General features: G+C 37.5%; 1 protein-coding gene across 4 annotated transcripts; it reads left to right on the top strand.

Moving 5' to 3' along the window:
• Positions 1-1,790: 1,790 nt before the first annotated feature.
• Positions 1,791-15,641, top strand: LOC105042172 (exocyst complex component SEC15A). Of its 4 annotated transcripts, XR_003800407.2 has the most exons (4): positions 2,326-2,795; positions 6,543-6,612; positions 6,714-6,777; positions 15,032-15,641. XR_003800407.2 is itself a non-coding variant. In XM_073253689.1 (2 exons), the coding sequence occupies exon 2, from the start codon at positions 3,516-3,518 to the stop codon at positions 5,883-5,885; it is 2,370 nt and encodes a 789-aa protein (XP_073109790.1). In that variant the 5' UTR covers positions 1,791-1,890; positions 3,501-3,515; the 3' UTR covers positions 5,886-6,172. The 4 variants fall into 4 exon arrangements, 3 of the variants coding, with proteins under 3 accessions (XP_073109790.1, XP_073109791.1, XP_073109789.1); XM_073253689.1 differs by lacking the exons at positions 2,326-2,795; positions 6,543-6,612; positions 6,714-6,777; positions 15,032-15,641 and adding exons at positions 1,791-1,890; positions 3,501-6,172; XM_073253690.1 differs by lacking the exons at positions 2,326-2,795; positions 6,543-6,612; positions 6,714-6,777; positions 15,032-15,641 and adding exons at positions 2,125-2,238; positions 3,501-6,172.
• Positions 15,642-16,388: the final 747 nt, after the last annotated feature.

Genomic DNA, 16,388 nt, shown 5'->3' with positions numbered 1-16,388 from the left:
ATTTTATTAGTTTGACAAACATATGCAATTAGGCATGCATATGCATACTTATTATTTCTCTATCATAAATAAAAGAATTGATGTATAGGATATATTTATAATGGTTGGAATGATTATAGCAAGCTCAGATAAATGAAACTCCAGAAAGATCTATTAACATAGCATGAAAGCATTTGGTTTAATACCAGAACTCACGAGTTAATATGGAGCTATATAATGCATATTTATGAAATATCCCTCTAAGTTTGGGCCATTTACATTTAAATCCCAAAAAATATAAAACATTCAACTAGCCACCAAATTTCATTTTTGTTGTAGTTTTGCCTAGTTGTCTACCAAAATTTTGACATTGTTAACGGAGTGAGAAAAAGAATACAAATACCATTCATTTAAAGAGATCAAATCATGACTTTAATGTAATATCAAAGTGCTCCATCTTCTATCATTATTTATTCATATGCATATATCTTAAAATACTCCATCCTCTATCATTTATCAATTTGCCCAGATCTCAAACTATCCTCTATCATCTTAAAGTACTCCATCCATCATCCATTCATCTGCATAGATCTCAAAATACCCTATCTTCTATCATCCATCTACCTACACATATCTTAATGTACTTAATGCTTGATCATTCAAATGCATGTATAGATCTTAAAGTGTTCTTGCTCTATCATCTTCCATTTGCACAAATCTCAAAATGCTCAATCATTTATCATCCATCCATTTACACAGCTTTTAAAGTACCACATCTTCTATCATCTATTCACCTACATAGATTTCAAAGTGTTTTATCCGCTATCATTCATTACTTGCATAGATCTCAAAACATTTAGTCTTCTATCATTATCCATCTATTTGCATAAATCTTAAAGCTTCCATCCTCTATTATTCATCCATCTATACAGATTTTAAAGCACTTTATTTTTGTCATATGTCTGTCTATATTGATCTCAAATTACTCTATTCTTTGTCATTTATTTGCTTGCACAAATCTCAAAATATTCCATTTATGTGACTCTTCTTTCCCTCTCTTTTAATTTGCACCAAATACGAGCTCCTTGCTTAGTGGAAAGGATAATTCCAAAATTTTATCAAAGTTCAATTATTAGGTGATCCTTGTGTGACTTATAATGGAGATAGATGGTTCGACTACATTATAATGAATTTAAAGTTTGAGTAGCTAATTGATATTTTTAAAATTTTTGAGATTTAAGTGCAAATAGCTCAAACTTAAAGGGATGTTTTCATAATATTTTAGATTGAATAATTTTAATATTCAAATTTTACTATTAATACTATGAGTATTGATATAACTAATTAATATCATTTCTTCCTCATTTTTTGGTATGTAACTAACCTACTACAAGTATTTTGTTTATATATAAGAATATCAAATTCAAGCAAAATTAATAATAGTTGATTATTTGCCTGAAGGTATATTTTAGAAGTCAATAAATTAATTCATAATTAGACATGAAATGCATACTGAATTAAATCAAACTTATTCCCATTTAGTCTTTTTATATATTTACTTCATTTCAAAATTCTGAAACATTAATATTTTCATCAATCAAAGATGCATAAAAAAATTTTATTTATAAATAATTTTATTTTACATTTAAATAACAATTCTATTATTATTTCTTAAATAAATAATTATTTTTAGTGCTTGGCATGTGCAATGCACGTGATGCTTTACTAGAAGGGGAAAAATATCGTCCAACGCGCTACCCTACATAGCGCCCAAAGTCTCGCGGTGATTGAAAGAATGGGGATTTTGGGGTGTGCGGGAGCTGGTGCATTGGGAGTTTACCTTTGGCAGCACGATGGCAGATCCACTCGGCGGCCGAAGAGTCCGACGGAACGAGACACGGCAAAGCTGAGGTACAGGTTGATGCTCCAGCCTTCACGATTCACGAACCACCAACAGAGACCTAACACCGTGACCAAGTCCCAATGTCAAGAGACAGAGAGACAGATGGGTCGGCTCAATTTTTTTTTTTTTTGGTATAAAACCAGCACCCAAGACAACTGTGTTAAAGCTCGAGATAAGGTACACTATATATATCTGTACACAATATTAAACCCACATAGCTGGGATGGCCCAACCCCCGCTTCTTATAATGAGTGACCAATGGAGTTGGTTTCGGTTGACATGTCTCCAACACAAAATGCCCAACAGACATCAAAGTTGCAAGAAAATAGCAGTCAGATCCCGAACTTGATCGGCTGGTATGGAGATCATTTGTCAAGTTTGAGTTTATCAGATGGAGCAATGATATCTGATTGCTTTATCTAATTATCTTTCGAATGTTCTCCTATGTTGTTTTCATTTCAATTCTCATTTGATGAACATTTCCGGGCCAAGTTAATACCAGAGATTTCGTTCATCGATCACGAGACTAAGTTCTGCCGGGTTAAGTATCGAAATCTATACGAACCTAACTGTTGCTTGATCCGGTCTGTTTGCATTCCACTGGCGTTCTTTTTGGGTTTTCTTGTAGGTTCCCATATGAAAGTAAAAAAGTGAAAAGCGGAGAGGAAGCAGTCTAAGAAACTCGTTAACGGGTCTCGCTAAAATCGGACGAATGAGCGAGACGGCAACAGAGAGACTGCAGAATATATTAATCATTTTTAATGAAAAAAAAACAAACGAGAGGGACTTGAACTGGGGCTTGAAGAGGCTTTTTTTTTTTTTCTCCTTCTTTATCGCCCTAAAGAAGAACAGCAAGATTCCCTTTTGTTCCTCCTCTTCTTCGTCCAATCTCTAGAGCTCTCCGCGTTCCTCTGTGAGTAAAAATATCTTTTTTATGTTTCTTTTTCTTTTTTTTTTTTAACTTTTTAGTCAAAAAATGAGGTTTCTTTTGACATATTGTTTGAGTGTTCTTAGCGTGTTTTTGGTTGATAGAGCTGCTTGGGTTTTGCTGCGGATTTGTTGCATTTCCCTTCAACTTATACGTAGACCAACCAGTGGTGTTTTTTTGATTTTTTTTTTTTTCTTTTTCCTTCTAAACTTTCTCGAAGGAAACCCATTTGGGTTTAATCATATGTTTCAAGAAAGATATTTTATTCGGTTATAAGTGAAGTTGATGTTCTAAAATTGTGCATGAAGCTACATAATTTTGAGGAGAAAATCGAATTTCTTGGTGCCATAGGTCTTATTTTGCACGCCTTTATACGTCTGTTCTGTGTTTTACTTCTTCTTGATATGTTGGTTTGCTCAAAGTAAAGAAAAAGTTTGAATCTTGGGGGAGAATCGTGTCAAGGAAAAGTTTTCTATGTTAATAAGGGCGTATACTGCTTAGTTGTATAAAAAGTTCTCATGGACCCATCATTCTTTGTTGCTTGTTGTTTGTTGTGTATATCAAAGAAAATTTAATATAATACTGACGAGGAAACAACCTATAAATATCACTCTTTTATGAAAAGCTTAGATACTTTTCTCTTTTCTAGATATTTCTTCATTTAAGTGCTTTGTATTTGTTCCCTTGTAGAGATTAATCAGAATAATGAGTGTTGCACCCAAGAGGAAAACTGTGGCAGAAAATGGGGATATAGGAATTGATATAGGCCTGGTTACTGCGATCACAAATGGTGAGGATTTGGGTCCCATTGTTAGGCATGCTTTTGAGTCTGGGAAACCCGAGGCTCTCTTGCACCAACTCAGAACCATTGTCAAGAAGAAGGAAGTCGAGATAGAGGAGCTGTGCAGGCTTCACTATGAGGAATTCATTCTTGCTGTCGATGAGCTGCGTGGTGTTTTGGTTGATGCTGATGAATTGAAAAGCATGCTATACAGTGAGAATTTTCAGCTTCAAGAAGTGGCAAGTGCACTTTTGGTGAAACTTGATGAGCTCCTTGAACTCTACTCAATCAAGAAAAATGTTACAGAGGCCTTGCAGACATTGAAGGTCTGCATGCAGGTCTCAAATCTATGCCTGACATGCAACCAGCACATTACAGAAGGCCGGTTTTACCCTGCACTGAAGACTCTGGGCTTGATTGAGAAGGGGACCTTGCAAAATATTCCAGTCAAGGCTTTTCGGAAGGTTATTGAGAAGCAAATACCTGCAATAAAGCTACATATTGAGAAGAAAGTTTGTAGTGAGTTCAATGATTGGCTTGTGCAAATTAGGAGCATGGCAAAGGAGATCGGGCAGTTGGCTATAGGACAGGCTGCCTCAGCCCGTCAAAGAGAGGAGGAGATGCGTGCTTGCCAAAGAGAAGCAGAAGAGCAGAGCCATTCAGGAGGTGGTGATTGTGTGTACACGTTAGATGTTGAGCATATTGATGAAGATTCAGTGCTAGAATTCGATCTTACACCTGTGTATCGAACACATCACATCCACACTTGCCTTGGTATTGAGGAGAAGTTCCACGATTACTACTATAAGAACCGGCTGATGCAGCTGAATTTGGATTTGCAGATTTCATCAACACAGCCCTTTCTTGAGTCCCATCAACCTTTCTTGGCACAGATTGCTGGATTTTTCATTGTAGAGGATCGGGTTCTACGGACAGCTGGGGGATTGTTGTCAGAGAGCCAGGTCGAGACAATATGGGATACAGCTATTTCCAATATGACATCTGTTCTGGAGGATCAATTCTCTCGCATGGATGCTGCAAGTCACCTCCTACTTATCAAAGAGTTTGTCACTCTGCTGGGTGCAACTCTTACACGGTATGGATATAGAGTAACACCTTTGATGGACGTTCTGGATAACAGCAGAGACAAATACCATGAGCTTCTCCTCAATGAATGCCAGAAGCAAATAGCTGACATCCTTGCTCATGACACTTTTGAACAGATGGTGATGAAGAAGGAATATGAGTACAAAATGAATGTCTTGTCATTCCATATTCAGTCTTCAGATAGAATGCCAGTTTTCCCATATGTAGCAAGCTTCTCTTCATCCGTTCCTGATGCTTGTCGTATTGTGCGCTCATTCATTGTGGATTCAGTCAGCTACTTATCATATGGAGGTCGCATGAAGTTCTTTGATGTTGTAAAAAAGTATCTAGACAAGCTCTTGATTGACGTGTTGAACAGTTCTTTGCTGAACATTGTCCATGGTGGTACGTTTGTTGAATCGCAAGCAATGCAAATTGCAGCCAATGTAGCTGTTCTTGAGCATGCTTGCGATTTTTTTCTCTTGCATGCTGCCCAACTCTGTGGTGTCCCAGTACGTGTGGTTGAAAGGGCTCATGCTGGTTTGACCGCTAAGACTGTTCTAAAGGTCTCACAGAATGTTGCCTATAATGCACTGTCGAACTTGGTGAACTCCAAGTTGGATGAGTTTATGGCTCTCATGAACAATGTCAATTGGACAGCTGATGATGCACCGCAACATGCAAATGATTATATTAATGAGGTCCTTATCTACCTTGACAACATAGTGTCTACCGCTCAGCAGATCTTATCTTTAGAGTCCGTGTACAAGATTGGAGTCGGTGCACTAGGTCACATCTCTGACTCTATTGTGACAACTTTTCTTAGTGACAATGTGAAAAGGTTCACTATTAGTGCCGTGATGAGCATAGACAATGATATGAAGATGTTAGAATCATTTGCAGATGAGAGGTTTGAAAGCACAGGCTTGAGCGAGTTGAAGAAAGAAACCAGTTTTAGAGATTGTCTGGTAGAAGCTAGGCAATTGGTCAACCTTCTACTAAGCAATCAACCAGAGAATTTCATGAATCCTGTAATAAGGCAGAAAAACTATGGTGCTCTGGACTACAAAAGGGTGGCCACTATTTGTGAAAAATTCAAGGATTCACCAGATAGACTATTTGGGAGCCTCTCGAACCGCAATGCAAAGCAAAATGCTAGGAAGAAGTCAATGGACATGTTAAAAAAAAGACTGAAAGATTTCAGCTGAAATTGATTATGCTACTTATTCACTGTAGCACCTTGACTAGTTTGCTTACTGGATTCCATGTAGCTCCATAGGTGCTTTTTATTTATGCTAAGATTTATTTGAAGTGCAAATCATCAATAGTTCATTGCCTGTAAAGGATAGATGTCAACTATCAGTGATGGAGCTCATAATTTTAAGTTGCTGAGTCTCTATGTTAATATGGTCATTTGGCATATCCTTGGGCATTCATGTCTATTTCAAGAACCATGATTTCTGATCAAATGGAAGTCCGTTTTGATTTAGCTGCACATTTACTGACCAGTTGAAATTATTTTACTGAAATTATAAATGTTCCAGTGGGTAGATGGGAAAATAGTGAATAATTCTTTTCTTGGTTATCTGCATCCATTGGTGCAGAAAAATTGTGAATTACACAGTTGGTTTGGATTGTTACATGATACAATTCTTGGAGGGCAACCCATGGATTGCTCCTCACAGTTTATTTATGCTAGTGGTGGGTTTGAATGGTTGGTGAGTATAGTTATTTCAGGAACTGTGGGAGAGGAAACAATGAAGAAATGCTTCTTTATGGCTTTTCTTCTTTTCTCCAATTCAACTCTAGCACTATCCAGTGAATTTCTTTAACTGATAAAGTCTTACATTTTTGATGGATTTAAGACCAGGAATGAGAATGTGCAATTTTGGCTGCAAACTGGAGATGTGAACATTGGTTTGGCAAGCCTCTAAGGTAGGGAAGTGAATAATATTTTTCCTATATCTTGCTTTAACATTCTGCAACTTGCGTTCTATTTTCAAATTGACTTTGTTTCCCTTATCTTTTCTTGACAGTAATGGTTTCCTGCTGATAGGTGTGATGGTAGAACCAAACAAAGAATGCCGTAGTTTGCTACCAGTAAGAATGAATCTTGATGCTCAAAGGTTGCCTTGTATGTAATTAGTTGATTCATCATATTAGATTAGCTAATGCTTCATCAGTCAATATAGCAATAAAACTATGACTGCTCCAAGTCTAAGGTATTTAACTTCAGAAGCACTTTTCTTGTTAAGTTATTTGTGTTCTTTATGAACATTAGGAATTTAGGATTGTAGGTAATTTTGTTTTGATATCCATGCCCATTAACTTCAAGAAGTAACAAAAATTCAGCAGTTTGATGCTAGTGCTTCCTGATAACCTATTCTGTTCTGCATGCTTTATCACATGACCATTAAATATAGACTTAAAGCTTTATATGAAACCTTTGGAAAGCAAATCCTTTGGTTCTTCCCCATATCAATTTTCTTGTTCCCTAAAATTGATCTCAACTATTTATACTTTAGAAGTTTCATGGTGATAAATATTAAGTGTTGGATGCCTAGCTGTTGATGCACTTGATTATTAATGTTTGGAGAAATGGAAATCGTATAACTCACCAACTGAAGTCCATGTCATGTATCACATCTCTCTCTCTCTAATGTATTAAAAAAAAAAAAGAAAGCCTTTTTTTTCTGATCTCTGCCAATGTTCTGTTAATTTTGAGATTAGGGTCTGCAATTTCATGCGACATGCTATGCTTACCAACTGGGCTACAGTGCACCCAATCAATGGGGGTTCCATCTGATTAGTAGATGAAGACTTGTGTAATGTTTGTGATATTGCACTTACCCTTCAGACTAAGTTTATGAATGGCTCTGCAACTTGAAGAATGAAGGCACAATGGAAGCGGTGAGTCATTTATCTTGAAAAAGTAGAACATTAGATTCTGTTCAAAATACAGGTGAGACACCTCCAGTGTCACCCAAGTTAGTTGGGAAGTTTTTTTTCCATTTTGGTGGTTGTAGGTGGATGCAGTATTCTTAGGTCGGTGTCTGTGGTAGTATGAGCTTTAACTCTGTCAGTTGCGATCTAAGGCTTTCTTTCCTCTGACTGGCCTTCTAAACTCTCCTAGCATTTTGCTGCACAAGATACACCAATTCACAAAGACGTCCCTCATAATGAAGTTTTGTAGGCAGTGATGGATATATTTAAAGTTGACTAGTATAGATGGGAAAATGCTGTTTGTAGGTGATCTTTTCTGGTGCTTTAGGAGGGAGAGTATTTGAAGTCCAAGAGAGCTGACTTGTTTAATTGGTTCAAAGAAAAAGTGGGAAAAAGGGGAGATCTTGACCTAACTCATTTGGCAAGTTCTGTATTTAATGCCCATAATTGAGCCCTTGGAAATTTTGGATAGGTTGTGCTAAATTGATGGATCAGAAAAAAAAGGAAGTGTTAAAATGGAGAATTGCAGATAATTGTCATAGCAATAATGGTATATTGATCCTTTAAGCTCAACATGTATAATGCAATCCCTTAAGTTTAACGCGCTCAATTTTCATATTGAGTTTGGAGCTGCAAGTTGGCTTGATCTTATGCTTATCAAAAGCAACCTGATTCAATGAATGGGTGAACATTAGACCCAGATTGAATCTATTGCCTTGTGCTTCTGGGATTTTTGGGTTGTTATATGTTGATTTTTGTTTGCATAAAAGAAATGTGATTTAAAGATGTAGAACTGCCCAGGGGAGGGAAAAGTTTGAGGTTGATGGGGCTTTAGGATGCCAAGGCAAAATCTATATGAGGCTGGCATTCTTTTCAATCTAAGTTTTCAATGAAACTGAACTATATGGGCAATTTCCTTATCAATAAAGTATGCAAGAAATGACTAAGGTAAACCACGAATGTTTTTTTTATATTTCAGGTTTAGAAACATAAGAAAAGATGCAGAAAATATTATGAAAGGGCAAGGATTGCCAAACCAATGCACCTCAACCATCGGTGCAGTATGGTACCACTGGTTCGATTCTGTATGGATGTAGAGTATGGGATGGTGTGCCAGTTATCTGATTGATATTGCTATTTTCTTTATATTTTTACTTTTCATTTTTTAGTTTTCTTATCTTTTTTCTTTCTTCTAATTATTTTGATGATTATGGATGTTTGATTTGTAGTTTTGATGTTGTTTTGACGTCCTTTTGGTCGTGAATGAAATTGAAGTATGATTAAACTATTTATAGGTGAATACATATACAATATAACAAATGGAGTCGATTTAATGTATTTTTTGATGCATGATTTAATATATTTAATTTAGAAAATATGTAATGACATCTAAGATTTTGTGGAGTGCCAATGTCACTCATAGATGTTGGATCGCAATCATAACCCGAGCTTGGGATATGACTCCAAGCTTCCAAGAGGAGTGCCCTATATTTTGCATCCCATAATAGGCACCCAGTGGATAGCCATCTTGATTTTGATCCTCTATCTGATATTGGGTTGGTTGTTCGAAGATTCTAGCAAGGAAATCTAACTTGAAAGCTGGTGCACAAGTCATAGCCTAGTTGCATCGAATAGGATCTGGCGTACAACTATGATCCGAATATCTCCAAGGACTTTATTCCATATGCGGGGTCATTTGCAACAACATCATCATATTCCAAATGACCTCAAGGGGTCCATCTCTAATATGCAATGGTATCTTCGCGGGCTCTACTAGGTGATATATCGTGGTCCCTATCCTATATGGCGTGATCGAACTAGGACTCATTAGTGAATCAAAGACCTTGAGAGTGTGAGTTATATACTACTAAGGTTGAAAATGGGCTCGGGCCATCCCGATGGGCTTTAAGCCGATTCAACTTTGAGTTGGGCTATGGGCTAGGATCAAACAAAATCAAGTTGGGTTTGGACTCGTATATATAGGCCATTTTCTTTTCGGACCGGGTTTGGGTATACTATTGGCCTGGCTCGAGCCTAAGCCCGAGCCCGAGCCAGAGCTCGAATATAGGCCTGATTCTTAGTTCGCCCGATTAGCTTAAGTTAGGCTTAGACCTGATGGTGGAAATCACTCCTTTTCCTTAACTTGAGGCTAGGGTTGAAGTGCTTCTCTCCCTCTTTCCCTTCCTCTCCCCCCCTTCCGATGGTCCAATGCCGCCACTGCCACTCCCACTGCCACCTCCCACCATCACCACCTCCCTTATCTCCTTTTCCACGTGCTTGTGTGCTCCGTCTATAGCATTGCCACCATCTTGTGGCTTCACCTCATCCCCCTCTAGTCTGTCTCCTCCCGCTGCCAGCTCCTTAAGATCGCCGCCCTTAGCATCATCTTTTGCTTCTCCATCGTCTACGGCAAATCTGCTACCTTCTGATCTCCTTCAACCACGCCATCGGCACCTCCACCTCCTTCACTATCATCTTTTTCCTGCTCATCACCTACCCTTGCAAGTCTACCACTGTCTACCTCACCCTCTCCATCATCCTTGGTATCGTCCTTGCTAGCAATAGCGAGCTCCTCTTCTATCTCTTCGTCTATGTTGTTTGCGTTAGCTGCACTGCTCGGGTGAGCAAGGCGAGCCAAATTCGGGGCTAGCCCAATTTGTAGCCCAAGCGGGTGCTTTGGGCTAGCCCAACCAGGTTCGGTTGGGCTCGGGTCAAACTCGAGCCTAGGTTTTTCAAAAAATATTGGGCTTAAGCCCGGCCTAAAGCCCGAAAAAAATTTTGGGTTAGGCTTGGGTAGGGGTGTAGCTTGGCCCAACCCAGCTTAGTTCCCACCCTATATGCTACTGAGCCATATCCATCGCAACCTCTCCCGATCACTAGATATATCGTCACTCGAATTGTCATCATCACTGGTATTGCAAGACGATCTGGGCAACCTATCATCCAAGGGCTCATTGGTCTTTAAATCTAAGTGAACAGGCTCCTCGATTCTTGAATTGTGACTTTCTTTTATTTTTCTCTCTTGTTGACATGAGGAACTGCCTTCTTTTACGGGATGCTCCTCTCTGCTTGCTTTGCTGGGTGGATTGACTATGCCCACCACCCTGAGTAGACTGGGTAGCTTGTTGGCCCCTTCTTAACAAATCTTTGGAGGATGCCTCTAACATGGAGCTCTGCAATGATCGGCTCCTCCAACCTCAATGGTTGCTTGGCTGGATGGGACCATAGCATGTGTCTTTTTGCCCTTTGTATTGATTCTATCATAGCCTCCCTTGCTAAGAAACTGGCTTGTTGATGGGGTGATCCTAGCTCACCTATGCTAGCTGCTACTGCTGGTCCTCAATGTAAGCAATCATCAGATCATCTTTATTGCATACAAAGTTATTATGAAGTTGATCATCATACTTTAGCTCCATTTCCTCTTTGATGTACTTTGATCTGAGTCGAATGTTGTAATAGATCATTCCAGTGCTTTTGCATGAGATGGTTTCTTTATTTGTTATGGATAAGGGCAACTTGCACTCACAGTTACTAAAGAAGATCATCCGCAAGATCACTAGTCTCCTAAGGTTCTTGGATGATTGCCCAAAGTAGAACCACCATTCGGCTGCTAAAGAAGATCATCCGCAAGATTGCTAGTCTCCTAAGGTTCTTGGATGATTGCCCAAAGTAGGACCACCATTCGGCTGCAAATATATTCAAGAAAATTGCATATTAGACAATACTAACTATAAAACATTAGAGGAGCAGTTATAGTCAGTGTTTGAATATACCTGGATTCATCTTTCCTTTGCTTGCCACACCTAGCCTGTTGTTGAAGTTGTGGGAGCCCTTCCTAGATATTTTTGTTTTTGGAAAAGATACATATTAAATATGTCAATTTGACACTGTCAATGATTTAGATGAGATGACAAAGTAATGATCCTGTATGCCATTCAAGTTAACTTGCCTCTTCTAGACATTGGGCAGCAACTTCTGGGTTAGGCTCTATCTTATATATGACATGGTGTGGGGTGGCCAAAGGTTCTTCTGTCATATATATTCTTGGGATGCTGTATTAGAATTTTCGATTGAGGTAGTAGGTTGTCAATACATTTGGCAATTAATTTAGTATAATATTAAGCAAGTATATAAAAAAAATATGAGTGTCCCACTTGCTTTGGTAGGAGGCTATCCACTTCTCTAACTCCTTGTCTCTTTTTTATTATCTAGCAGCTTACTATATATGAGTTCTTTACCTCTGGAGGATCTACACCTTGACTGGCTTTCTGGATAGAGGTGATAGTAGACCAATAATATGTTGTCTGTCGCATTTGCAAGGATACAGCTGAGGTGGAATTAGGATGCAATAACTCCTCACATGTCCATTTTGTTATCCTTCACCAGCATATTGTCAATACTCTGCTGCTTGGAATCTTTGCTAAAAAGGGCATGCATATCTAAATCGTGAATGCTGACCCTTGCTAGTATCTCCTTGGACTTCTCTTTCTTGCTGTCAAAGACACCGAACATGAAGGTTATCTAGTCATCGCTTTTGCCGTCCACCAATCTGATTGATGAGGTCCTCCTGAAGCTTTGTATCTGCCATAATGGACCTGGAACTAGACTGCGACTCATACTATGAGGGTCTAAACTAAGCCCTATGCTTGGCAATCTCGTCCCTTGACAATTGGTCATTCAAATTATTCTGGAGGGCAGCTTGAAGCCGCACCTCCTAGTCATCCAAAACAGATGCCTCATAGTCCTCTAAATCTCTTGTGTGGAATGACGGTGGTTCTGCTTCCTAGTGTCTGATCCCACTCTTTTTTCAGCGCTTTTTTGCTTGGCTGTCTTGAAATTGGTAAAGTGCTTCTTTCTCATCTGGCTGATTTTCTACGGGTATTTCCGACATGCAAACATGTTGAGGTATTCCAGGTGTTGCCTGGACCTAATATCTTTCCTCCTTGGAATTCCATGTTGCACCACTTGCACCTCATTAGTGCCGGCTTAAAAGTATAGCCCTATGATCCCAACCAATATTATGCTTCTTTGGATCCATTCTTCCAAGATTAATGAACATGTCATACAGTTATACATATCAAGTAATAATTACTTAGTTAATTATTTAAAAATTAGTAAATTACTTTGTAATAAAAAAATATCAAATTAATCCAAAAAATACTTCTACGTTATCTACAATACAGTTCAAACTTTTAATAACTTTGATAGTTGATTAAATATTTTAATTAGTTTTTATATGATAAATTGATATTTAAATACAAAACATCTTGACAATTAATTTTAATTCATATTAATGTAGAACCTTGCTAGGGATAGTACATATAATTTTATCTCAATTGATTGTGTTTTAATCAAATATTTTAAAAAAATATGAATTTTCATTGAATTGCAAGAATAAATTTTTATTTTAGAAATACTTCTGAATTATCCATACATAATACTAGTTTTTCGTATTTTTTATTATTTTTATTATTTTTATAATTTTTAGTTAAATATATTTAAATATGGGATATCCAAAAAATTAATTTTACTTCGGATCAGTGTAGCATCTTAATAGGAATGCTACATGCATTTTTTCAGCCCATGGGTATGCCCAGAAGATCATTTATTTTTAAATTTATTTAAAGTTAGGCCTAGGTCTCTACATGCATGATTGTGCCCGACCTTAAACAAATTACTACTAAATTTAGATAGAAAGCAGCATGCATACCCTGAAACATGCTACCAGTTTTGCGGACTTTTTTAATCATTATTTTATTGTTTTATTATTTTTAATTAGAAAATATGTTTTTAATCTAAAAATTCATAGACTTATCCAAAAATTATGATTTTAGCTGTATTACATAGATTATCTATAGGTCTACAGGACATCACGAAATCATGCCAGAATTCTGGATTTTGGCATGATCTCTTTTTTTTTCTCCATTTTTTGCTTATTTTCAGCATGAAAAAGAAAAGAAAAAGAGAGAAGAGGGAAGGGGAGAAAGGCCCTTTACCTTGTTCTAGGGTTGGATCTAGGTTGAAATACATGAAAATCTCCCTTTATTGATTTTTCTTTTTTTTTTTCTATTGAAAAAATAGGAGAGGGGGGTAGAGAACTCATGGGAGGGCTTCTCTTGCTCCCTTTCAATATTTTAAGGGGGAGATAGGAACAAACCACCCTGAGCCAAGCTGAACCAGATGATTCTGCTTGGATTAAGCACAAACTGAGCGATTCAGGCCTTGTTCCATTTCGAAGCCCTATTCCATCCCAGTCTGGAGGTAGTACAGTTCAGTACTCCCCAAACCAGTTGGTTCAAGGTTGTTCGGGAAAGGGAGATGGAAGTTTAGCTTGGAATCTGGTAAGTCTTTTGGTTTTTTTGATGCTTAATGAGCAAAATGTTCACACTTATGTTGCACCAAAATGTGTTCTTTTCCTGCTTCCAAAAATGTAAGTCTTATTTGTAGGTTTAATCTCGGCTGGATTTTTGTTCTGGAACTACACAAAAGAAAGTTAATTATATTATGTAGCATATAGAATGTATGTAGCTAGTAGCAAAATGAACCATTTCCTTATGTCATATACCTCAAGTTCCAAGTGTAAACATATATTTTAGAGAACACAAACAACACTGTAGAGATTTAAAAAAATGCAAGGAACAAAACAATGTAATCTTGATGAAATGCTCCTATCCATGGCATAGCCAAACTCATTGCATTAAAATTGAGAAACCATTATACACAATTATGACATTTAGGCATGCTCCTTAATAAGAACCAAGGGAGTTGAGCATAGTCTGAGTGCAACTATAGAAAGGCCCTTAACACCCCAAATATTCTCTAGGAAAAGAAAAAAAAGAAATAACCAACCATATAAACAACAGAAATGCTCTTTTTTGTCTGTTTTTTGGTGAGCTAAAATGAAAAAAATTCTCAGACTTGCATGTGAATATGCTTGAAAACAATGGAGGGGATAAAGACTTATCCTAAGTGATGCATCTGATACTGCTAAATTGTCTCATAGGTGCCATCTGTAGTCCACGGTCTGAAGTTTCATTTTAAACTATAGATCTTGAAAAAAGAAGAGTCCGTTCTAGCTGCAACCAATCCAAAGCTGGTGTCAGTTTCAGAGTTTCAGCTAAAACTATTGGCCAACTTTCGTCCTTGCATTGGTTGGCCATGTCAACATTTCACATTTCTTCATTTTTTTTAACTTGAACACTGAAAAATATTTTCTATAAAATAAATTTAAAGCTTGCAAGTTCTCCTGAAGCATAAGCATAGGGATGTTAGATTTCAGAGTACATTGTTGACATGTATTGGCTATCTTAGGGCTTAAGTTACATTATCATTTCTATAATTAATTGTTAGACTGTCAATGACCTAGCACCCCATAAATATGATTTTGTTTTTCTTTTTCTGTGGAATGTAGAATGAAGGATGGATGGCCACCAGTCATTTTAAAGAAGTGATGCATGAATTACCCTATCAAATTCTTGGAAAAGATGTTCCAAGTTTTGAACATGGGACCTGCTCCATTTGGAAGGGAGGTGAAACCACCTGGTGAATGACATTTGCAACCTATGTGATTTTGATTCATTTCTGAATTTTTTTTTGGCTGTTACAGTGCAAAAGTACCAAAGTGGTATGGCCTGGCGTGCAGATGGACAAGTGGGACCTTGATCTCTCATTTAATTTTAGATGCTTGATAGTGCATCATAAGTGAGCAGGCAAGGCCTAGTATTTGTTCATTTGAGATGCTTGATAATGCAGGATTGCTGGATCTCTCTCATAGGTAGAAGCTTTTGCCATGCTGCTGAAGGCTGTCTTTGCTTTATAGACGATGTAGATGGAAGAAGACGAGGGTTGATTCAAGCATGTGTGTCCATTTTGAGTCAAATTATTAGCTAAACAAGCAAATAGCTTGGAGATCGTGTACCATGTGCATATACAATTTACTTGAAGGAAGTGTCGTTCTAGAGACAGAAAGTCTTGCTTTAGGCCTTTAAGGCTCTCTTCAATTAAAAATAATTTATACTGCAGTTCTTATGTATTTTACAAACAACTCTATTTTGAATTAGGCAGAATGCATTTCCTTTCGGTGAATTCAACTTGGTTGTTGCTTCAAAGGAGCAAAATAAGGGATCAATTGGTTGTATTATAAAGAACTGTGTTGGGAAACAGATTTTAATCAGTGCTGCTCGGATAAAGGTAATCGAAGATGTTATGGTGTTTGCTTCAAGGAAATTCATCCTAGGATTGTTGTTAGAAGTCTTCATGGCATGGACAGGAAGACAGCATAACAAAACATGGTGGCACAGCTGGTTAATTTTCCAACGATTTTAACATGGCTTGATTTTGTCCCAAACCACATGTTTAATGTTTTTTCAATTAATGTAATTAAGTTTGTCACTTCTCTCTTATTTTTGTGCTTGGATAAGTTTGTATGTTTGACATATCTATTAATGAGATCGTGAAATCTTAGATGTGAAGTGCTTTTGTAATGCAGATTAGCTTGGTCTGAATCCTCTTATTTCATCCATGTGAGCTCCAAAATATTGCATGGTATCATCCATCTTCTTGTGATGATATGTAACGTATTGTGTTGGTAGATGGGTAGGCGTGCATGTGCATGTAGGTAAAGTTGTAAATGAGCTGAGCTCATGCAAGCTAAGCGTAGCTCAACTTGTTTTGCAATTAGAAAAAAAAGGAAAGAAAGAAAAAAAAGAAAGGCTCAACCGTTTTCATGATTGATCAGAGCTTGAGCCAGTTAATATTAAGATTCGAGC

The sequence above is a fragment of the Elaeis guineensis genome, chromosome 3 (genome assembly GCF_000442705.2).
Source record: "Elaeis guineensis isolate ETL-2024a chromosome 3, EG11, whole genome shotgun sequence".
Lineage (NCBI taxonomy): Eukaryota > Viridiplantae > Streptophyta > Magnoliopsida > Arecales > Arecaceae > Elaeis > Elaeis guineensis.
Note: the sequence above shows the minus strand (reverse complement) of the source record. Positions and strands in the feature narration are given on the sequence as shown.